Source organism: Oryctolagus cuniculus, chromosome 7 (assembly GCF_964237555.1).
Source record: "Oryctolagus cuniculus chromosome 7, mOryCun1.1, whole genome shotgun sequence".
Classification (NCBI taxonomy): domain Eukaryota; kingdom Metazoa; phylum Chordata; class Mammalia; order Lagomorpha; family Leporidae; genus Oryctolagus; species Oryctolagus cuniculus.
Window position 1 is genome coordinate 18,742,658 of NC_091438.1, and position 24,482 is coordinate 18,767,139.

Below are 24,482 nucleotides of genomic sequence, written 5' to 3' on the forward strand. Positions count from 1 at the left end.
GGCGGGGGCGCGGAGGGCGGGGGAGCGGGCCCCGATTCGCTGGACCGGGCCGGGGCCGCGCGGGCCGGGCCGTTGGTGGAGCGAGTGGGGGTACCGGCTGCTGCGGGCCGCGCGGGGGCCGGGGGTGGGTGGGTGGGCGGGGCCGGGCGCCGCTGCGGAGCCTTTCCGGGCTGCCGCGATCATGTCGGACCAGGCTCCCAAAGTTCCTGAGGAGATGTTCAGGGAGGTCAAGTATTACGCGGTGGGCGACATCGACCCGCAGGTACCGCGCCCGCGCCGCCGTGGCCTCCTTCTGCGTCCGCGTCCCCGTCCCGTCCCCGCTCCGCCGCGGGCGCGCGCGCCCGGGCGCTGAACGTCGGGCCCGCCGAGGTCCCGCCGAGGGCCGCCGGCCTTGGCTGCGCCGGGGGCAGGGGGCAGCGAGGCGCCGGCTTGGGCCCTGTGCGGCCGAGGGGGAGGGGACGGGGGCCTGCGGCGGGGGTGTGGGGGGAGGGGACGGGGCGACGGAGGGGCTTTGGCCTCGGCCCCTCGTGCGGCCGCCGGCCCCGGCGGGGGTTGCCCCCGCTCCAATCCCAGAACCCCTAGCCCGGGCTTGGCGCCGCGGTGCTGACCGTCCCAGTCTCCCACCTGCCTGGAGCAGTGTCCTTTTGGGGCGGGGGGAGCCCCGTGCTCGGCCGCCGCCTCGGCCCTGGGTGTCCTGTGCCTCTCTGGGGAGCGTAGTCCACTTTGCAGTGCATCCTCACCCTGGCCGCCTCTGTGGTCTTAGCTTGAGGCGAGCTGGTTTGAGGGTGCACTAGGAGACAGGTGAGGACAGGGGCTCCTGGGCGGTGTAGCTTTCTGCCAGGCAGCTCCAGTCCTGTGCGGTGCTGAGAGCGCTCACGGCACGCAGCAGCCTGCGTCCTCACATGTGGGGGCCGGCGTTGCTAGTCCTTGATTTTCCTAATCTGGTGAATTATACCAGAAGTGTGGAAGATACCCTGGTAATGCGATCGCTTTGAGCATTTTCATTTTCTCACACGCCGGAGGGTAGTGTGGGTTCTCCTAAGTAATATTATCTGTTTAATCATCGGGCTGTTGCTCGTCCATGGTAGGAATGGCTCCTAGTTGAGTATTACCTCCAGGTCAGTCTTCAGACCACTTCCTTTCGGAAGTTTCAGGGGGCAGTTATGTTGCTTTGGGTGTCCCATCAGCAGGGCTAACCCTGCAGGGATGCCGAATGATCAGAATTTAGGCATTGGGTGGGGGACACAACTATTGAGCGATAAACTTGGCTCCTACCGGAAGACTTGTGGAAGGCTGATTGGCCTTGGCCTGCTAAAGGCTTATACTGGGCTTCTTAGAAACTAAACTCCCTTGGATGCTTTTTCCTCTGTAACTAGGGTCAAGACACTGATGGCTTCGAATCTGAAGAGTTAGACAAGTGCTGAACCCAGTGTGATCCAAATGAGTACTTGTAAGATAGAAGTGTCTTCCTGTAGTCACTGCCCACCGCTCTCTCCCTTCCCCTTCCTGTTTGATTTTAGGACTTTGGGTCTTTGGGGGTTCTTGAGCCAAATGTTACTTAAAACCTGGAACAAACTGAACCAGAACTCTGGTTTCTCAGATCTAGGGGCTTAAAATTGTCCTTGGCAAACCCCTTTGCCAGAAACAGTATATATGTTTTAAGATTTATTTATTTGAAAGGCAGTTTCCAAGAAAGACAGAGAGATCTTCCCATCCACTGCTTCACTCCTCAAATGGCTGCAACAGCCTTGGGATGGATTGGCTGAAGCTAAGAATCTGGAACTCCATCCGGGTCTCCCATGTGGGTGGCAAGGGCACAAGTTCTGGGACTCAAACCTACTCTCATTTGGGTTGCCAGCATCACAGGCAGTGGCTTGGGCCGCTCTGCCACGATACTGGCTTCTGAAATAGTATATATATATTTTGAAGATTTGTTTATTATTTGAAAGGTAGAGTTACAGGGAGGCAGAGCAGAGAGAGAGAGAGGTCTTCCATCCGATGGTTCGCTCCCCAGATGGCCGCAATGACTGGAGCTGCACCTATGCAAAGGCAGGAGCCTGGAACTTCTTCTGGGTCTCCCACGTGGGTGCAGGGGGCTCAAGGACTTGGGCCATCTTCCACTGCTTTCTCAGGCCATAGCAGAGAGCTGGATCGGAAGAGGAACAGCCAGGACTCGAACTGGCACCCATATGGGATGACAGCACTGCAAGTGGTGGCTTTACCGGCTACGCCACAGTGCTGGCCGACAAATAGTATATTTTTAAAAATTTTTAGAGCCAGAATTTCTGGTTTTCTGAATGTTGTAAACATGGATTTGAAAGTTCACATGTATTAAACATCTAGTACGTGTCAGGCTTTGGACTAGGTACCAGGTGTAATAAAATGACGACATGGTAGCTGTTTTTGAGGACTCCTCATATTGCTGGAGGAGGGAGCACACCTGAGCACATTGGTGGATGCTGCAAGACCAGGTTTCTCTGCTGGGATGTGGATAAGACCACTGAAATGTCATTAGATAGGTGCCATTTCGGTTAGGTCTTAAGGTAAACAGAAGTTAAAAAGTTGAAAGACTTTTCTTTGTATGTGCTGAAGAATGAAAAAAGCAATGTATTTTTAATACATTTTTAGTACAATTTTAATACATCAGGGTGATCACATGAGCCACATGAGATCAATTGGTAATCTAGAGATTCAGTAGTATGGAGGTTGAAAAGAAGCTATTACTTTTGGCATCCTCAAAGTTCATGAAAATTGAGTCAGTTTCTAGTAGTTGGTGGTGCTGATGTTCAGTGTTGAGGGAAGTGGCACAACTGCAGAGAGTTGAAGAGTAATTGGGAAATGAAGGCAAAAAGGTTAGGCTGGTTTCAGGGAATTTGTTGTGAGAAGCGGAGAAGGGAATAGAGGAAGATAAAGGGCCAGGGGAGGATCTGGGTTGCATGCATCTGCAGTAAGGGTGTGGGGCGGCATAGCTGTGGAGGCGGAGAGGGTGGAATCTCAGGACTCATAAAAAGGCAATAGGGTCAGACTGGAAGGTAATAAAAAGAGGGGTAGGTAGGTCTGTCGCATGGACGTGTAAAGCTGACGAGGCTTGGGGGTCAAGGGAAGAAAGAAAAGTGAGGGGGCTAAAACAAAGATCTGGCCTCTCTTGTACGTATCTGCTGATCAATAAGATACTAAAGGTCACTCATTTTAGCTCTCTGGGCACCCTGTCGCATTCATGTTTGTGTACTTTCAGTTGCATATTACTCTGCTGTTGCGCATCCCTCCGCTTCCTTGGCTCTGCTGGCAGGTTGAGTACTCTTCCTGTGCCTGAAGAATTGCTAGTATGTAACCTTCAGTTCACCTGCGCACTACACACCGGGAGGGATCTCATTCCCTCAGAGCCTTGGCTATGTTCTGTTATGCTGAGGATACCCAATCAGGAAAGCACCAATCCTTTGCTACATAAAAGGATGCTTCTTGCCAGATGTTCGGCATGGTGGCAAAGAGCAGTGTAGCCCACACTACAGCTTGTGCTGGCTGTCCCCTCCTTGTACTTTTCCTTTGGCATCCCTCAGTGTGTGGTACCCTAATTCCCAGCATTTCCATCTTGGCCTGTACCCCCTCCAGTCACCACGTCTTGCTAATTTTCTTACATCTTCCTTCTTCCTAGTGACATTGTTTAGTGCAGTTAGTTGCCTCCTTATTGATCTCCTGCCACCCCAGTGCTTTCTTTTGTGGTCGTCCATCTATATAATCTCTCTGTATAATCTTCCTATATAATCTGCCACTTCCGTGCTATCCCCTGGCTCATGTGGATAGCTGGAAATGAACTGCACTTTCTTTTTTTTTTATAACACATAAGAAATATTGATGGTCTGATCGTATGTATCAAAGACTTGTCCCAGAACTTGGATGTTGTTCCCTGCTCACATGAATATATTTTGCTTGACTGACAGTTACTACATTTCTAAGGACTCTACTCAAATATGACTATCTCCTCATCTGGAAAGTTTCCCCAGTTACAGTGAAACTACCCGCCCCCTACCTTTCAGCTGGAGATTCAGGAGTGTCTGTGCAGCTCTGTCTCAAGGATGGGCTTACCTAGCTACTGGCCTGCAAGAGCCTCTACTTGTTGATGAATTAGGATTTGCTGGTTTTGTAGTTGTTGTTGTTGTCGTCCCTAAATTATTCAGAGTAAAATGCTGTTAATTCTATGCAGGGAATATGGTGTATTTTCCAATAATTACTTTTATAAATTAAAGTAGCCTGATATTTTCCATTTTAACTTGGATATTTTTGCTTTTTAGGTTATTCAGCTTCTGAAAGCTGGAAAAGCCAAGGAAGTCTCCTACAATGCATTAGCCTCACACATAATTTCAGAGGATGGGGACAATCCAGAGGTTGGAGAAGCTCGGGAAGTCTTTGACTTACCTGTGGTTAAGGTCAGTAGTAAATTAATTAATTCTGCATTTCTTTATCATGTACATTTTTTTTTTTTTAATAAGATTTTACTGGGCTGGCGCCGCGGCTCACTAGGCTAATCCTCCGCCTTGCGGCGCCGGCACACCGGGTTCTAGTCCCGGTCGGGGCACCGGATTCTGTCCCGGTTGCCCCTCTTCCAGGCCAGCTCTCTGCTGTGGCCCGGGAGTGCAGTGGAGGATGGCCCAGGTCCTTGGGCCCGCACCCGCATGGGAGACCAGGAGAAGCACCTGGCTCCTGGCTTCGGATCAGCGCGATGGGCTGGCCGTAGCGCGCCGGCCACGGTGGCCATCTGTCTCTCTCTCTCACTGTCCACTCTGCCTGTCAAAAAAAAAAAAAAAAAAAAAAAGAATATTTACTGGCCGGCGCTGCTGCTCACTTGGCTAATCCTCCGCCTACGTCGCCAGCACCCCGGGTTCTAGTCCTGGCTGGGGCACTGAATTCTGTCCCGGTTGCTCCTCTTCCAGTCCAGCTCTCTGCTGTGGCCCGGGAGTGCAGTGGAGGATGGCCCAAGTGCTTGGGCCCTGTACCCGCATGGGAGACCAGAAGGAAGCACCTGGCTCCTGGTTTTAGATCGGTGCAGCGCGCCAGAAGTAGCGGACATTTGAGGGGTGAACCAACGGAAAAAGGAAGACCTTTCTCTCTGTCTCTCACTGTCTTACTCTGCCTGTCAAAAAAAAAAAAAAAAAAGATTTACTTATTTTCATTTGGGAAGCAGAGTTACAGACAGAAAGGGAGAGTCAGGGAGAGAGAGACAGACTGAGAGAGATCTTCCATCCACTGGTTCACTCCCCAGATTGCTGCAACAGCCAGAGCTGTGCCAGTCTGAAGCCAGGAACCAGGAGCTTCTTCTGGGTCTCCCACATGGGTGCCGGGGCCCAAGCACTTGGGCCATCATCCAGTGCTTTCCCAGGCCATTAACAGAGAGCTGGATTAGAAGTAGAGCAGCTGAGACTCAAACTGACGCCTTTATGGTATGCCAGTGACGTGGGTGGAGGCTTAACCTGCCATGTACATATCTTGAAAGTAATATATTGGAGTTTCAGTGTAGCTCCTCGCAGAATCTGCAAAAGCTGTGCTTTAGGTGCAAAGTTGCCAGATGAATAAGGTCCCTTGACATTTCAGTTCCTTCCTCTTCCTACAAGCTTTCTTTCAGACCATAGCCTGGAACTATTGTCTCATTAAAGTGACTTTGCATATCCCATGCAGATTTCATAGTGATAGGGTAACTTAATGCATTTTCAGGCTTTGGTCATTATTGCCAGACCACCACAGCAGTGGTCTTAAACCTTTCTGGCTCCAAACCCCCTTTGACAATAAATATTTTGATCACACCATTTGTTTTCTTAAAAGTTATATGCAAGTTAATTTATATGATTTAAAATATATATGTGTGTGTATATGTATATATATATTTGTGTGCATGTATGAGTATATATGTATCTACACACACAAACACACACACACCTGTATATGTAAAAATATATAATATATAAAAATTGGCCAAACTGAAATGTAAAGGAATAATAAAAGGAAATACCAGTAAATATGTGGATACTTTAAAGCATAGAACGAAATTGTCAGGTGTTGCTATATAGAATCACTGAATATGACTGCTACAAATGCAGATTGAGGCTCATATCCCACAAGAGGAGTTGCCAGCTGTGAGGTGACAATTCAGAATGGTGATCAATCCTTGGTAAAGTTCTGAGCTAACCAAAGCAGTCTTCTTTCATTTTACACATTAATTGTATTCCTGGCAAAGTCAGTATATAAAAGGTTGCATAAAAATACCCGTAACTTCTACAGTTATCAGTCTCTATAGTTATCACTACTTTGTCACTCTACTAAATCTCCATCTCATTGTTCTTGCCTTTGGTTATAGTATTTCAAAATGAAGGCCAGACATATTTCATCTGTACCTATTTCAGCATTCCAGCCTGCCTGTAATTTGTGGCAGCACCTGTATTGTCCAGGGACCATCCTGTGACAGTATAGGGTGATGGGATTTTTCAGAGCTGATCCAGCAGTTTGTATTTACTCTTGAGATATGGGCGACCCTAATATCTTAGTCTGAACCTCACAGGCCTGTGTTATTTTGGATACTGCTGCTAGTAGTTGAGTCTGAGTCAAGCTGAAGCATGATTCCCTAGGGGCATATCCCTTGGCCTTTATGTTGATATTAAACTTGACAGTGTATTTTAAAAAGAAGGCATCCTTGTGCACGGTGACAGTTTACCAATCATTTACATATTTGGATATTGTAGATATTTAAATTTGCTTCTTTAGGCACTAAAACTTTCAAAATAATTTTTTTAATGGGAGTATTTTTCTCAGTGGCCTTAGGGCATCATTGGAAATGTTAATTATGCTGACTTGTGGGTTTATTTTTATATATTCTTTGCCTGTGGGAAAAACAAATCCTTATTGCTTGGCTTTTATAGTTCTCTATTTCTACTTCATTAGTGTGTCCTACTTCTTAACTGCATTATTTTACCTAGACTTACTGAATGAGAGCTTTAGGGTGATTCTGCTATGTTTGGACTGGACGTTATGATAGTTACCCTAGCAATCTTTAAACTGAAATCTGCTGCCAAACTCCAGAGGTGTATACCCAGGGTATATACTGCCTGGGTGTTTGTAAGGGGTTGCCTGTCCAGCTCGGTCCTTCCTGACGCTCTGCCTGAGAACCCAGCTGTGGTCGTGAGAGTCCTCTCCCAGTTACATCAGCAGTCGTGCCTTCACTCAGTCTGGTTTCTCTGTGCATTACCCCTGCTCTGGGGCCGTCTTCCTGGACATGGGACAAAAGCACAACTGGAAATCTGCTTCTAGGGAATCCTCCCTAAGTGCTCAGAGAACCTGGGGCTCTGAGGGCTGCTGGGTATCGCTGTAGAGAATAAAACTTGGCCCATATGAAGAAGTTCAGAATTATTAGAGACAAAACTAATGCAGATTACATCCTTTAACCAAGACTATCAAAAAAATGTGTTGATGTACATGACAGAAGCATTAAGTGCTTTCTTGAAGGTTTGGTACACTTTATCCAATAAGTTAGTTAAAACCTTTGGTAAAAATATAAAATCATCATGAAATAATTATCCCAGATAAAGCTACTGTATTTTATCTTATAGTGTTCTTTTGTAGAAAATATGCTTATTTAAACTATGCTGAGATAAACAAATGATAAGGGGAGCACTTGGTTGTCCAGTATGGTATACGTGACAAAATAGTTTGAAACTCATTAGGTTGGACTGTAAGTTGTGTGAGAACAAAAACTGTGTATCTTTTGTTCATTGTTATATCCCCAAACCCTCATACCATCTTGGTGCAAAGTAGATTATTTTTCTTTTAAGGATTTATTTATTTTTTTGAAAGGCAGAGTTACAAAGAGAGAGAGGCAAAGAGAGAGAGAGAGAGAGAGACTCTTCCATCCATTGGTTCACTCCCAAAATGGTGCATTGGCCAGGGCTGGGCCAGGCTGAAACCAGGAGCCATGAGCTTCTTTTGGGTCTCCCATGTGGGTGCAAGGGCCCAAGCACTTGAACCATCTTCCACTGCTTTCGCAGGAGCATTAGCAGGGGGCTGGATGGGAAGTGGAGCAGCCGGGACTCAAACCTGCTCTCATATGGGATGCTGGTGCTGCAGGCAGCAGCTTTACTGACTATGCCACTGTGCTGGCCCCCACAAAAAAGATTCTTAATAGATATTTGATGAATGAGTTGATTTTGAATAATATTTCAGGTAACTAAAATTTCTGGAAGTCAGTGGGCTAAATGGGAGCATTACTGTATTTTTAGAGTCATTTTGTGAACTAGAACTATCAGGATAGAGGTTAGTGTTGTGAAAATAAAGTATGGAAATATAAGATGAGATAATTTTTCAAAAATAAACGTTACCCAGATAGGTAGTAATTAATCAATCTGAGTTTTGGAATTCATAAAAAAGCTACCAGGCCGGCGCTGCGGCTCACTAGGCTAATCCTCCACCTAGCGGCGCCGGCACACCGGGTTCTAGTCCCGGTCGGGGCGCCGGATTCTGTCCCGGTTGCCCCTCTTCCAGGCCGGCTCTCTGCTGTGGCCCGGGAGTGCAGTGGAGGATGGCCCAGGTGCTTGGGCCCTGCACCCCATGGGAGACCAGGAAAAGCACCTGGCTCCTGCCATCGGATCAGCGCGGTGCGCTGGCCGCAGCGCACCGGCCGCGGCAGCCATTGGAGGGTGAACCAACGGCAAAGGAAGACCTTTCTCTCTGTCTCTCTCTCTCACTGTCCACTCTGCCTGTCAAAAAAAAAAAAACAAAAACAAAAAAAAAACTACCAGTTAGAAGTAATTGTTAAGGTTCACAGACATTATTTCTTTATATATATATATATATATATATATATATATATTTGGTTTCACTAAAGAATAAACTCATGAATTTAGACTTGAAGTAGAGTTCAAGAAGAGAACAGGTGAGGGGCTAATTACACTCTGATGGGGTGGTAGTGGGTGGCAGAATGGATATCAGTCCTCTGCCCCTCTAGTTGGGAAGTAACCAGTTATTCAGTGTGTAAACCTGGATTTTAAATGTCTCTATATAATTTTAAAAACATACAGTAGCGGCCGGCACCACGGCTCAATAGACTAATCCTCCGCATGCAGCGCAGGCACCCCGGGTTCTAGTCCCAGTCAGGGTGCCGGATTCTGTCCAGGTTGCTCTTCTTCCATTCCAGCTCTCTGCTATGGCCCAGGAGTGCAGTGGAGGATGGCCCAAGTCCTTGGGCCCTGCACCAGCATGGGAAACCAGGAGAAGCTCCTGGCTCTTTGCTTTGGATCAGCGTGGTGCACCTGCCACAGCGCGCTGACCGCAGCGGACATTGGGGGGTGAACCAATGGAAAAAGGAAGACATTTCTCTCCCTGTCTCTCTCTCTCTCTCACTGTCTACTCTGCCTGTCAAAAAAAAAAAAAAAAAAAATACAGTAGCATTTCATTTGGTTTTTCAGTTTGAACATTAATAACTAAAGTTTGATTATGATATCTTGAATACTCATACTTGTAACCTGATGTTCTGTAATCATTTATAACAGTCTTTTCATTTATGGAAGCAACTCTAGTAAAATAATGTCATTTTGATTATAAATGGATCATGGTTTTTAATTTGAGTTAATCTTTTCTTTTTCAGCCTTCTTGGGTGATTTTGTCCGTTCAGTGTGGAGCTCTTCTGCCGTATCCTTTTGTTGGGGTGGACAGGTGGGGAAGGGTAACTGGGTTTTGGATTAAAATAGTTTTGAGTGAAAAGTGGATTCATTTATTAAAGCAAATTGTTTTGTCTACACTGTCAACCCCTACTACTTTCCATCCTGTTTCAGGTGTTACACAGTGATCCTTGTCATTACCTGTGTGAAAAGGGGGACGAGCTGGAGGCCCGAGTTCTGGTTCTTTTCAGTTTACGTGGTGTGTAGCTAGATGAAGAATATTTCTAAAATTCTGGGTCTGTGTGAACCAGATTGCGAATTATTTGAAGAATAGAAGAGATTATGAGGAGAATGTTTTCATTTTCTAGCATGCATTGTGAATGTTTTTAAATTACACTGGATAGGGAGTTTATTCAGAGCACATTTCAGCACTGGCTGTGGGTTGGGAACTGGAAGTTGAGCAGTGAGGAAGACATTCGGCCCTTAGGAAACTTCCTTGCATGCCTGCATTTGTCATGCAGCATTGCTTGTGTGTGAAGCACTCTGTCAGGTGTCAGAAAAGAGGTGTTGCATCTGGTCCAGGGAGGCTGTTTGCTCTTCCAGCCCTGATGGCGCTGCTTCACCCTTACAGGATGAAATGTCACTGGAGATCGATCCAAGCAACGACCTGCTTGTGTACTTTCAACAGTACCTAATGTCATGCAGTTATAATAAAGTTTGAGGCATCGGCAAGAGATTATGTCATTCACCCCATTTTATTTCATAGTGATGCCAGGCAGTTCCTTTGAATGCACTTCCTATTAAGCCAATACAGATGGAAGGACTCTTGATGTAATGAAGTATTTATAGAGGACTTCACATAAACAGAGAAAGCATCCTTTTCTGCAGGATGTGCAGCACTTTAGCAACTCCCTTAGATGCTCATTCACTGTCTAAAAAAATGAAAGCTATTCCTACTTTTTTTTTTCAATTTGGTTTTGGTTTTCTTTATAAACATATTACTGGAGAGGGGGAGAGGAGATTGGGATTTTTGAAGCTAAGAAGCCCGTTATTCCATCTGGGTTGATTTACTCGTTGCAGACTTCCTTAAGCTGTCATCTCCTTTGAGCTCTTACTTGCCTATCCAAAAAAGCCTAAAGGACCAGAAAAGAGAACCCCAAAACTCTCTGGTAGACAGTACATGCTGAGCTTGGCCTTTGCTAATGTTTCCCCAAGTTTTTGGAAGCAGAAATTCTCTGAGCTAAGGTAGGAAGATGACAACAGATCTTGAGGGCTTCATATTGGGGTCTATAGAGTTTATTACAGCCAAGGAAGGATCCAGTATTTCTGAGTTAAGTCTGTATAGATGTACAGAAGACTTCAGAATTATGATAGTTTCAATCTGGTATGTTTCTTAAAATTCTAAGTAATTATACTATTATCCTATAGGGAAAGAGAATTAATATTTGAACCCATTTTGAAGTCTTGACACTTTCAAATTTTTTTTTTTTTAAGTCCATTGTGGTTGCTTTGGATAGATTATAAAATAAGGACACATCAAAATCATGTCTGCCTCATGATTAGCCACATGCTTGGTGCTGGGCACATAGGAAGTTCTCAGTATTACTTTGAATTTTAGAAATCAGAGCTTTAGAACTAGGAAGGATGATCTTGGAAATCATATATTCTAGCCCTTGTTTTAAAAAAGGAAGCAGGCTCAGAATTATCTTGCCTGAGTTCACAAAGTTAATGGTGATAATAAAACTAGTGTTTCAGCTCTTCTATGAAGAATTTTTAGAAGTTAATTACATTAATTTTCATTCTAAAGCAGACAAGACATTTTAAATTTGATTTTAAAATAATTGCTGTACTCTGTATATATGTGTATATGCATGTATGTGTTTATATAAGTGTATATGATTAACTGGCCATCAGAGGTCAAATATTTTCCCCCATGAGTAATTATTCCCATTTAATGATATAAATGGAGACATTGAATTTTAAATGTACTTTACAAAAAATTACGCAGTTCTTTCTGTATTTTCCATGTCTCTCTAGTCCAGTCTGCCCTGCCCTCTTCTTTGGTCGTCTTAAGTCTGTCTCTCTCCTGAAGGGGTTGGGGTGGTATCTAAGCAGGCAAATAGAGTGTGTCTGTAGTGAAGTACAGGTTGCACTAATCTTATTTCATTGTAATCTTAATAACTATGAAACAGAGTAAATGGTTTTTCTCCAGAGTCATGTCAGATTTTTTTTGGAATCACTGCCTGCCTTTCTCAGGTAAGCATGGTTATAGTTAATCTTGTATTGTTTACATTCAGATTGGATTTATAATGTATTAACCAGTTTTAGAGAAGCTAGTTACTAAAGTGACTATATTCAGTATGACTCATGACACACAATAATTTAAATATCCATGCTTTTAAGATTTACATTTTTTTAAGCATGCCAATGGTCTTTATAAAGAAATTATAGAGATTTAAATGTTGAATATGAAAAAATATTAAAAATGAAATTAAAAGATGACAAGGAAAACTCAGTCAAATTTATATTCAAATAATTTTCTTAATAAATAAAGGGTTCTTACGGAGCAATAAGAAAAAAAGGGAGCTTTAGCAGTAAGGCAGAGAAATGAATTTATGACTTATAAAGAGGATTTATAAATAATAAACACTTGATAAATTTTATAATCAGAGGTATGAATATTTTAATAGCAGTGAGATAGGAGTCTTTGGCTCAGCAGATTTATAACACTGTTTAATGCTGGAGGAGTTCCTGGAGACAAACTTTCATACTCATTTCTTGCAGGTGTGTAAGTCAGTTTAACGGTTTTCTAGAAAAGTTTTGCAGTATCAGGAACCTTAAAATACTCATTCTGTTTTCACTTGCAGTTGTCTTATGTTTGGAAATTTATTCTAAGTTGATAAGGAATAAGGGCATATTGATGCATAAAGGTGTTCTCAGCATTATTGTAAAAGGATAAAATTGGAAACCATGAGATCATCCACTGTTAGGAAATGTTTAAGAAACTTATATACATATACAGTAGTCTAGCTACACAGCCATGTTTTAATTGTTTTATGAAAATATATAAAGACTGGGAAACATTTTTGTAGAAAAAAAGTAGGATATATTTACAGTATTACACAGCCATACATGTTAGGGTATATCTAAAAGGTAGGGCTACAATATTAACAGTGATTAATTTGGGAGAGTGAGCTAAATGAATAGTATTTCTTTGTTGTATTTTAGTCTTGTATCCTCTAGCTAAGAAAAACCCAAAACCATAATAAAAATTCTTAAAAGAAAATAAATTGTTATTACTTAAACGTGTTTTAAAATTACATGGAATAGTTTGTTTAGAATGATTGGTCAGTAGACAGGAAAAGATATAACAGAGGTTGCACGTATTTCATTTGACCTGATCGGCTTAGTCCTACTTGGTCATTTTGGGGCTCTGAGGTAGTGGCACTTTGAGAAAATATTCAGTCTTCCATTGCTACACAAGCCTTTGAGGAGGCATATCCAAGACACAGTGAGGTGGTGAGATGGAAAAAGAGTTTGGTTACTGTCTCGTTTTCTCCTTACACCTTTGGGATAGAGGGTTAGGGAAGTGGTAATATTTGGTTTAACTTTGTTAGACTGTTGGCCAGACTCAACTTTTAGTACACATGATATTGCCAGCCTGAATTTGATCCCTTCTTGTCCAACATTAAGTAAGTAGATTATCTGTGGCTACTGTGTTTCGTTTCTGTGTCTTGTAAATTTTGGAACCTCTTTAAAATTATAAAACCCTAGTTTTTTTTCTTTTTGTTTTTGCTGTCAGTTTGATGGAGACCTTTAATAAAGAAAAATTGGCTATTTTATATTTTAGTAGGAATTTTGTCAGTATTTCTATTTTTCAGTGTTTTTAAAACTCGATTACAAATGTATATGTACGTTATAATCTTTGAAGTTGTTTTAAATGAAAACCTTTCAATGCTGGGTGCAATGATTACTATAATTTTTATTTTCCTTATACTTCTCTGTATGTTCCAAATTTACAGTCAGCATATCAGGAAAGTTTTAAAGCTGAAAACACTTTCTTCGTATTACTGCTTATGCAGAAATAGTACACTTTGGCTACAGTGTAAACTTTTCAATTAATTTTATTTGCATTGATTGGGTTTCTGGGTTTCAGACTCAGCCCACTGTTCATTCAGAAAGGTTCAAATGGAATAAGAAAAGGGAGTGGAAGGTTGTGCTGGTTTGGGATAGGTCAGGGAAGCCCAGTGGCCATTTTCCCAAGATTGAGGTCACAGTGACATGAGGTTTACTGGACTGGACTTGCAGAAATAAGTAAGAAGATCAAACATATGTGAGAGTGTAAGATGATGACAGGCTTTAAATTAGGTAATTAGGTTAACTGTGAGTTTACACTAGAGAATAATTTTAGTCTTGGAAAGAAAAAACTGTTCAATGAAGTTTATAATACATGTACTAGATTGCTGTACATGTAATGAGGCTGTCATGTACATGGCATGTTCCATATGATATGCTGAGTTGGGTGGCACAGGTATGAATGCATGAGTGTAGAAAGGAGGGCATCAGTCTAGGCTACAAGCCGAGGTGGATCTTGAAGGAGGGTATGAGATCTGACCGTGTCTGTAGAAGAACAGGTGGAATTGTAAAAGGGAGGAAGGCAAGGAGGACAAATAAAGCAAGGTTGAGGGAGAAGGTGAGAATACCAAGAGGCCAGTTATGAGGAGATGGTTCTCAGAAATAAGGTTTATGTGCCTGGGTACAAAGGAAAAAATGATTGGGTTGGTAGATGGCTGGAGAAAATAGACAACCTTAAACTCATTAGATAAGTTTGAACTTTGTAATGTAGCAGTAGGATGCTTCTTTCCTTACATGTTTAATTTGGGATTATATAATTAGAAAATTTGGAAAACAAAAAAATTAGACATTTGTAATAGTTTGAAGTAAAGCAGTATCAGATTAGGGTAGGGTAGAGATTGGAATTTTGGCAAGCTGCATAGTTGCCATATTCTAGATTTGAGATGATTTGTATTCAGATTAGCAGATATGACATGGAACTACTCAGCAAGCCTTGGTGACTTGAAGCCAGCACTCCTTGTGCTCCCCTCTGTGACAGGTCCCAGGGTGCATGCCTGCCTCTGGAAATCAGGCCAGAGATCTGTCTGGCTTCTGATTAGGAATGCCAGTAAAGTGGGAGCAACACTGATAGGAGTGGGTTCTGGAGGGGAACCCAATTTGTGAGGGAAGAGGTTATTGGTTATTGGGGTGTTGATAAGGTATTCAAGTGAGGAAACTTGAAGATAATATGGGTTGAAGAAAATTCCTTTAGAGCATTAGTAGAGAGATAGAGATAACCAAGAATAGAGCCTTGGGTGGCATATATAAGTAAGGAGATTTGCAAGCAGGAGGGGCTTGAAAGTAGAGAAAGATGAAACTGGAAGAGTTGGATTTTAATTTCAGAAACCAAGAATGAAGTCAAACCTAATCATTTTTATTTTTAAAAATTTTATTCATTTGAAAGGTAGAGTTACAGAGAGAAGGAGAGAGAGAAAGAGAGAGAGAGAAAAAAATCTTCCATCCACTGGTTCACTACTCCAGATGGCTGCAATGCCAGGGCTGGGCCAGGCCAGAGCTTGGAACCTGAAACAACATCTTGGTCTCCCATGTGGGCACAGGGACCTAAGCACTTGGGCCATCTTCCACTGCTTTCCCAGGCACGTTAGCAGGGGTCTGGATCAGAATGGAGCAGCTGGGACTTGAACCAGTGCTCATGGTATGCCAGCGCTGAAGGCAGGGTCTTCGCCCACTGCAGGTGGTGACTTAACCTGCTATGCCGTGGCACTGGCCCATTATTTTTACTTATATTACTGGGAAATAACATTGTCCCAGGTAAAAGTTTAAAACAGATTTGCAGATAGTTGTGCAGAGTTTCACGTTTCCTTAGTCCTATTCCGTGACCTTGGAGTGGAAGAGAAAAAGGCTGATAGAAAGTGAAATAAGAATATTGACTGAATATCATATAGGCATATTGGCCTAAATAGATCTTGGGTGTATGGTGGACAAAAGGTGAATTTATCAGGATGTTTGGCAGTACTTTACATCCTTGTAGCAAATATGTTAGGTAAGAAAAATCAGAATCTAGAATCAGTATCGTCTTTGTGGATTACTTACTATACTTAGTATCACAGTTCATCACTTACTATGATGAATTGAAATTCCAGTGTGTCATGGGCTAAAATAAAAGGCCCTTCTTTAAGTTCAGAAAGATTACTCAAATATGAATGGGAAGACTATTTGAAAGTAGCTCTTATGAAAAAAACCCTGGAAATTTTAGTTTAAGAAAAGTATATTTTTGTTGCTGAAAAATGTTAATTTTGGTTTTACAATAAATTAAATATGTTGAATGTGCAGCCAAGGGGCTTTGGTTCAACAAATCCTTGATGAGTGCTTCCTTTGGGACAGGAACAATGCAAAGGGGTACAAATTAATTAAGGTACAATTTCTCTCTCAGTAAACATGCAGGTTAGGAGACAGATGTGAATAAATATGGTATGTTGTAATGTGCAAAAAATGAAAGTGGGTACCAGGTACAGAAACAGGAGGGAGCTGTCATGATGGTTAGTCTCTGCACTGATTGGAGACTTGGAGGTATCTGCATCTTTTCTGTACCCTGCAACACCTGTGCACACACACTTGCACACATCAGGCAGGACCCCACCTTACAAAAGGACTGTTTGCTTGGTGGTTCTCAGTGACCTTCTGTCTTTTCCCGTCAGGGTGTTCATACAAGCTGGAGCTCTTTGTTGGAGTCTTCCAGAGCTCTCCCAGGGAGAGGTAGGGAAGGGAGCTTGTGCCAGCAGAAGTTGGGAAGCACAGAGATCATCTGCCTTCTTCTGAGCCGGTATTGATGCAGGCTGAGGCCTCTGTTGTAATGTGCTGGGTAGGTTTCGGGGAATAGGTCAAGAGTCTAATGGAGAGCCTGGCCAGGTCATAATGTAAATCCAGAAGCCTAAAAATAAAAGTCCTTTCCATTCTGTATCTCAATCAACAAATATTTCTTGACTGCCTACCCATGTGCCTTGCACTGTTCTAGGTACTGTGAAAGATACCAAAGAAGTTTAGGATATAATTCTTATGTAAGACTCTAGTCTTTAATAAGTATTGGTATAATTTGTAACCAAGACTGGTCAAGGAGAAAATCCTACAAGCTAGAATCAAGAAAATGTCTTATGGGGATGGTGAGACCATAAGGAGCGGGAGGCTGTTCCTGATTGGTTTAAAGGGAAACATTTATTCCTGGAGGAACAGAAAACAAATTCTGGTCCTCTGGTCTTAGTTACCTGTAGCATGGGGGTTGGGAGGAAGCCCAGCTGGCATGTAGTTCTAGAGTGTGAGAGGTGTTTAGATTTCTGTAGTTTGTTGGGGGCTATAGTGCTAATGATTCCTGAATTGAATCTTGAGGAGGAGTTGCCAAGTGGTGGAGAGGTCTGGGCATGGGGAGAGCTTCGAGGGTTTAAGGAATGAATTTAAATACCGCTAGAGTTCAAGGTGCACATGGGAGTCGCACTAATGAACAGGAGATCAGGAGCCACACAGACCAGGAAGGGCCTTGGCACTGTGTTATGGTTTCTGGAGTTTAGCCTTAGAGCGCTGAGGAGCTGTCAAAGTTTTATTAGCCAACATGATAAGATTCGTACTTTAGAAAGGTGGCTTTAAAAAAAAAAGAAAAGCATGCTCCCCAATTATAAAACTAATGCTTTTGAAAATTTGGAAAATACAGAAAAGTATAAAAATGTCCCCATAATCCTGTTACCATTAGGTAACTATTGTTAACATTTTGGTGTGGAAAGAGCATTCTTAACTATTCTATTGATGCAGATTCATTAAATGAATGGGTATGGAGTTTTGAAGTCATCATATCCAGGCATATATAAATGAAGAATCTGGGTCAGGGAAGTTTTGCAAGTTGAAATAAGCTAGTTATTGGAGACATCTTAGTAATTTCTGGTCTCCTCCGTTCCTCTCAATCTGATGTTCTTTCCACAACAATATATTGTGTACCGTGTTGAGGTGTACACCTATGATGTGGGCCAAATAAGGCATAGGACTAGATGCACTGCAGTCAGTAAAATGAAATAATATTTAACTGATGTATAGCCAAATCTTGGTAATAAAGGCATAGCTACATTATGGCTTTTAATTTCATTTTTAATAAGGATTTATATACTGATTCATTGGATTAATACATATTATCATATAATTAAATCTCAACTTTCCAAATCCTACAGGGTATAAATGTTTTTGTGAAAGCCTTTAATAAAAATAACCTTGTCCAATTTCTGAAATGTGACATTAGCTTACTAAAGATATAAAATAATGATCTTAAAAGTGATTTTAGAAAATTAATTTGTTCTTGTTAGTATTCATGGCATAATATAGAATATAAAATAATTTCTAGAAATATTTGTAAAGGTGAGTGTAGATATAGAATGTTAGATTATTGGCAAGCTGCATGCTAGCGATTAAAAAGTAATTAACATGCTATTTATCGATACTTAAATTATTTTGATATGAAGTTCAGGTTCTTCAGCAGTCATGATCTTCAACTACTAATAAATTTATCCAGCAAAAAAATCACTTGGTTAAGTGATTATCTTAGAATTAATGCTTGTACCTTTATTTTTTTTCAAATGTTTATTTTGCCTTTCAGACTCCAAAATTTTATTTTTTTAGGAGTTATTTTTGACTTTCCCAATAGTAGCTGCCCTTAAAGAAGCAGTATAGGACAGTAGAAAAACAGTTTGGAATTAAACCTGGGTTTTAAAAGCCAGCTTTTCCATTTATTAGGTATAAATTTAGTGTGTTTCCTTATCTTTAAAATGAAGCTAACAATTCCTGTTTCACATGGCAGTTTCAAGGATGAGGAATATGTATAAAGCACTTGGCACAGTTCCTGGCACATAGTAGGCAGGCAATAAATGGTAGCTGCTTGTATTGGTACTGGGAAAGCCTGTTTTACCACATCAGCCATTGTATCTGGGGTCTTCATCACTATGCAAGCATAAGAACTACTCCTTTTATGCTTGCTGTATTTCTTTTTTTGTATGTTAAATAATATTTATGTTTTTCCCCAAGTTTTTATTTTATCCATTGCCTAATTAGTATTTGTTATGCATTAGTGTTAAGGAATTCCTTTAATATGGTTCCTATATTGCTACTATATGTAAATATTTTGGAAAATGACACATATGGAAGCTGGAATGGCATATTAGGTCTTTCTGCTTTTTATTCCCCCCCATTATTTTTGTTATAGATTGAGATAACACTCCAGTCTTTGGAATGTGGATATTAATTTTTTTTCATTCATTTGGTGATAAGGCAAAAAATGATTTATTGCTATATTTTTATAGGAATAGTTTTTATTATCAAATTGCTAAAAGCTTCTTGGTGTATGTGTATGCGTGTGTGCGCGTGTGTGTGTGTGAGTGTGTGTGCTGCTAATAACCTTAGGTTAATTTCATTTACTAAGAGAGAAAAGCAGAAAAGCAAAAGTGTTATGATGTGATAGTATAAATAAAGTTAAAATGTAGACATGCACAGGAGGAAGTATATGGTAAAAGCCTTCTTCCTAACCTTCTGCAGGTGTCTTCTGAGGACAGAAGTGCCCTGTGGGCTTTGGTTACCTTCTATGGGGGAGACTGCCAGCTGAATCTCAATAAGAAATGCACACATTTGATTGTTCCAGAACCAAAGGGGGTAAGCATGTCACATACATTTTCCTTTTTATAGATAATTTAATTATTTCCAGTAATCAGATTTCTTTTTTGAGCTTCATTTACAAAAGCGTTAATATTGGTTTACATTATTTATGTCTAGCTTCATTCCATAAAAAACGTGAGATGATTGCAAATAATATTAATAGAAACTCTAAATACAAAGAAATTTTGCTTTATTTCATAGAATAGTTTTTATAATCTCTAGAATTTCCTTTTTTTTTTAAGATTTTATTTATTTATTTGAGAGGTACAGTTACAAACAGTGAGAGGGAGAGACAGAGAGAAAGGTCTTCTGTCTGTTGGTTCATTCCCCAAATGGCCGCAACGGCCAGAGCTGCGCCAATCCGAAGCCAGGAGCTAGGTTTTTCTTCCCAGTTTCCCATGCGGGTGCAGGGGCCCAAGCACCTGGGCCATCTTCTACTGCTTTCCTAGGCCGCAGCAGAGAGCTGGATTGGAAGAGGGGCAGCCGGGACTAGAACCGGCACCTTTACGAGATGCCAGCACTGCAAGGAGGATTAACCTACAGCAACATGGCACTGGCCCCTAGAATTTCCTTTCAAACCAAGTAAAACTTGTATTTTTAAGAAGTTTATATTGGGAACATTTTATTTATTTTTTTTAATTTGAGAGGCAGAGAGAGACAGAGTGAGTGTCCTCCCAACCCCCAACCCCCCCCTCCCCCGTTCAATCTCCAGATGTATAGAGTGACTCCTCTCTGGGGCTTAGGGAACTGAGAACTCAATCCTGGTCTCCCACAGAGGTGTCAGGAACCCAATCACTTGAGGCATCACTGCTGCCTCCTAGGGTCTGCATTGACAGGAACCTGGAGTCAGGAGCTGGAGCCATTCTAATGTGGGACACAGGTATCTTGACTGCTAGGATTGCTAGGATAAATAAATGCCAGTAGTCCAGATTCATTTTTATTTGTGAAAAAAAAAAAAAAGATTTTTAGTGTTGTTCACTACTTTATTTTTTGAAGATTTGTTTATTCAACAGGCAGAAAGACAGGGAGAGAGAGAGAGAGAAAGAGGTATCTTTCATCTGTTAGTTCACTCTCCAGATGGCAACAACAGCCAGAGTCAGGCTGAAGCCAAGAGCCAGGAACTCTTATTTGGGTCTCCCATTTGAGATTCAGGGACCCAAATGTTGCAGCCATTATCTGCTGCTTTCCCAACTTATTAGCAAGGAGTTGGATCAGAAGCAGCACAGCCAGGACTTGAACTAGCCCTCCAGTATGAGATTGCAGCATCACAAGCACCAGCTTAAGCTGCTGCACCCCAGCTTTGCCTCACTGTTCATCCCTGACTGTATTTCCAGACTGGGAAAGATGTTTATTTATTTATTTATTTAAAGATTTATTTATTCATTTGAAAGGCAGAGTTAAAGAGAGAGATGTCCTGTCCACTAGTTCTCTCCCCTAATGACCACAAAGAGTCCAGAGTTTCTTCCAGGTCTTCACATGGGTACAAAGGCCCAAGGACTTGGGCCATCTTTGACTGCTTTCCCTGGCACATTAGCAAGGAGCTGGAATGGAAGTGGAGCAGCTAGGACCGGAACCAGTGTCGATAGGGGATGCTGGCGTCTCAGGCAATGGCCTTACCTGCTACACCACAACACTGTTCATAACTTTTTAAAAGATCTTGTAGGGGCTGGTGCTGTGTCATAATGGGTAAAGCTGCTACCTGCAGTGCTGTCATCCACTATGGGTGCCGGTCTGAGTCCTGGCTGCTCCACTTCCTACTATGGCCTGGGAAAGCAGTGGAAGATGGCCCAAGTCCCTGGGTGCTTGCACTCAAGTGGGAGACCTGGAAGAAGCTCCAGGCTCCTGGCTTCCCATCAGCCCAGCTCCCTGATGTTGCGGCCATTTGGGGAGTGAACCAGTGGATGGAAAACCTCTATGTTTCTCTCTTTGCTTCTCTGTAACTCTGCCTTTCAAATAAATAAATTAATGAAAAAATAAAAATGACCTTGTAAACATGCATTTGATAAAGTTTTTGATATGTTTCTGTCTTATTAATCTATAACATACGAAAACTACATTTGTCTTGAGAAAGCACGAGGCTCTGACCCCTAAGCACTAGTGTAGCCAGAGGTGAGATCCCCTAGGTCTTGTTGCAAATACAAATTGTCCAGTCTCTTCCCAGATTTACTAAATCAGAAGCTTGGTGGGGGAGGGGAGGCCTCTGGGTGACTGAGGCACAATTAAGTTTGAAAACTGTTCTATGGAAAACAGATCTTTTTTCCTCTAATGAACAATTTTTCCAATAAATGATTTTTAATAACTTTGAGCATCAAGTTTAGTATATTTGTGGTAGAAAGGACTTTAGTTAATTTTTCCAGTAATTCCTTCATATTGTGTTCAGCCTGAGTCAATACTGTCATTTTGTTTGAGAGCACTAACACACAGTGTGGAAGACAGGAGTGTACAGTTGATGTCAGAGGTACTAGAGTAAGGTATAGAGCGGAAAGCTGATGCAAACCTTGCCCTGACAAGAGTATTCCATTTGTAGAATCTTTGAAACTAATCAGAAGTGATCCATAAATGCATGCTGTTCAGCATGCTATTTTCCAGGCAGAATAAATGTTGGGCTGGTAAGTTTACTTATAACTTAGCATTAGCATGCTGCACTGTCCAAGAGGAAAACTTTTCTGTGGAAACTTACAATGTGATTCTTTTTTTTTTTTTTTTTTCCAACAGAATTAGAGAGAAAGGTCTTCCTTCCGTTGATTCACCCCCCAAATGGCCGCTACGGCCCACACTAAGCCCATCTGAAGCCAGGAGCCAGGAGCTTCCTCTAGGTCTCCCACGCGGGTGCAGGCGCCCAAGCACTTGGGCCATCCTCCACTGCTTTGCCGGGCCATAGCAAAGAGCTGGACTGGAAGAGGAGCAACCGGGACTAGAACCCGGTGCTCATATGGGATGCCAGCACCACAGGCAGAGGATTAACAAAATGAGCTATGGCGCCAGCCCCCACAATGTGATTCTTAATTGAAAAATTTGGTGCATAGCAATTGAAGTGATAAATAATATACTTTGGTTAAATAATGTAAAGGTTCTATCTATATCAACATTGAGTTATAGTATAATTAAATAATTTAATTTTATATATACTGATTGAAGAGAGGAAATGAACTTTTATAGCTTTTGTAATTGAGTGTTTCTCAGAAGTCAAAATTATAATGTAAGAGGTGGTACATGAGTAGAGTAGGCTCGTCAAAGCTGTTGTGCATTGTGATTAGACTCCTTAGTTCTGGAGCCTTAATGCAATTTTTTTTTTTCTCCTCTGAGAATATTTTGTTGGCAATTCTTGATAACTCTTTGGATTTCAGTATCAAATATATGTTTAAAGTATACTGACTTGGGGCTGGTGCTGTGGCGCGCAGCGGGTTAATGCCCTGTCCTGAAACACCGGCATTCCATATGGGCGCCGGTTTGAGACACGGCTGCTCTCATTCCCATCCAGCTCTCTGCTGTGGCCTGGGAAAGCAGTGGAGGATGGCCCAGGTCCTTGGGCCCCTGCAACCAGGTAGGGAACCTGGTGGAGGCTCCTGACTCCTGGCTTTGGATCGACGCAGCTCCGGCCCTTGTGGGGCCGACTGGGGAGTGAATCATCAGATGGAAGACCTCTCTCTCTCTCTCTCTCTCTCTCTCTCTCTCTCTGCCTCTGCCTGTCCTCTCTCTGTAACTCTGACTTTCAAATAAATAAATAAATCTTAAAAGAAATAAAGTATACTGACTTAAGATTTTAAGTATATAGCTAAAAATGAAATATTTTAAAAAGTGATTTAGCGAAACCCACATTAAGTCAGTAATTACTTTAATTTGGCTTTATTCCAACAAAAAGGCATTTAAGTAATTTTATTTGGCTAAAATATGCTTGTGAATAACACAACAAATATGTTACATAATTATTTTTAGAAAAATACTTGATGTATTTTAAAAATTAATGTTAAATAAGATGTTGTATATACACTATGTATGTGTATAGTAGTTATTTTTTTTTTAAATTTATTTATTTATTTGAAAGAGTTACACAGAGAGAGGTATTCCATGCACTGGCCAATCGGCCACAATGGCCAGAGCTGTGCCGATCTGGAGCCAGGAGCTTCTTCTGGGTCTCCCACGCAGGTGCAGGAGCTCAAGGAGTTGGGCCATCTTCTACTGCTTTCCCAAGCCAAAGCAGAGAGCTGGATCAGAAGTGGAACTGGGTCCAGCGCTGTGGCGCAGTGGGTTAACGCCCTGGCCTGAAGTGCTGGCATCCCGTATGGGCACCAGTTCAAAACCTGGCTGCTCAACTTCCTGTGCAGCTCTCTGCTATGGCCCAGGAAAGCAGCAGAAGATGGCCCAAATCCTTGGGCCCCTGCACCCATGTGGGAGACCTGGAAGAAGCTCCTGGCTCCTGGCTTCAGACCACACAGCTCTGGCCATTGTGGCCATCTGGGGACTGAACCATTGGATGGAAGACCTCTCTCTCTCTCTCTTTCTCTGCCTCTCTCTCTCTCTCTCTCTCTCTCTGCTTAACTCTGACTTTCAAATAAATAAATCTTAAAAAAAAAAAAAAAAAAAAAAAAGTGGTGCTGCCAGGACTCGAACTGGTGCCCATTTGGGATGCTGACATTGCAGGTTGCGGCCCCACCCATTAACGCCACAGTGTCAGCCCCTAGTAGTTATTTTCCATCTGATAATATAATGTTTTTTTTTAAGATGTTTTTAATATATTTGTAAGGTAGAGTTACAGAGAGAAGGAGAGACAGAAAGAGGTCTTCTGTTCTCTGTTCTACTTCCCAAATGGTCACAATGGCCAGGGGTGGGCCAAGCTAAAGCCAGGAGCCTGGAACTCCATCTGGCTTTCCCATGTGTGTGGCAGGGGCCCAGCTACTTGGGCCACCCACCCTCTGCTGTGATTCCAGGGGCATAACAGGGACCTGAACTGGGGCAGCAGGGACTTGAACCAGTGCTCATATGGGATACTGGCTCATAAGTGAGACTCAACTCCGGCCGTTGTGGCTATTTGAGGAGTGAACCAACGAAAGGAAGACCTTTCTGTCTCTCCCTCTCACTGTCTGTAACTCT

The 24,482-nt window shown here is 42.3% G+C and overlaps 1 protein-coding gene across 3 annotated transcripts in view; it reads left to right on the forward strand.

The window, feature by feature from the left end:
* Positions 1–24,482, forward strand: part of PAXIP1 (PAX interacting protein 1) — a 70,530-nt gene continuing 46,048 nt past the window's right edge. Inside the window, exons 1-6 of one of the 3 annotated variants that reach the window (XM_070077269.1) lie at positions 168–262; positions 4,290–4,424; positions 9,623–9,666; positions 11,828–11,891; positions 16,409–16,572; positions 19,275–19,388. In XM_070077269.1, the coding sequence (XP_069933370.1) occupies positions 16,540–16,572; positions 19,275–19,388 (147 nt within the window). In that variant the 5' untranslated portion in view covers positions 168–262; positions 4,290–4,424; positions 9,623–9,666; positions 11,828–11,891; positions 16,409–16,539. Of the gene's footprint in view, positions 263–4,289; positions 4,425–9,622; positions 9,691–9,809; positions 9,895–11,827; positions 11,892–16,408; positions 16,573–19,274; positions 19,389–24,482 lie in introns of all 3 variants that reach the window. The other 2 variants (XM_070077268.1, XM_070077267.1) reach the window with 2 other exon arrangements.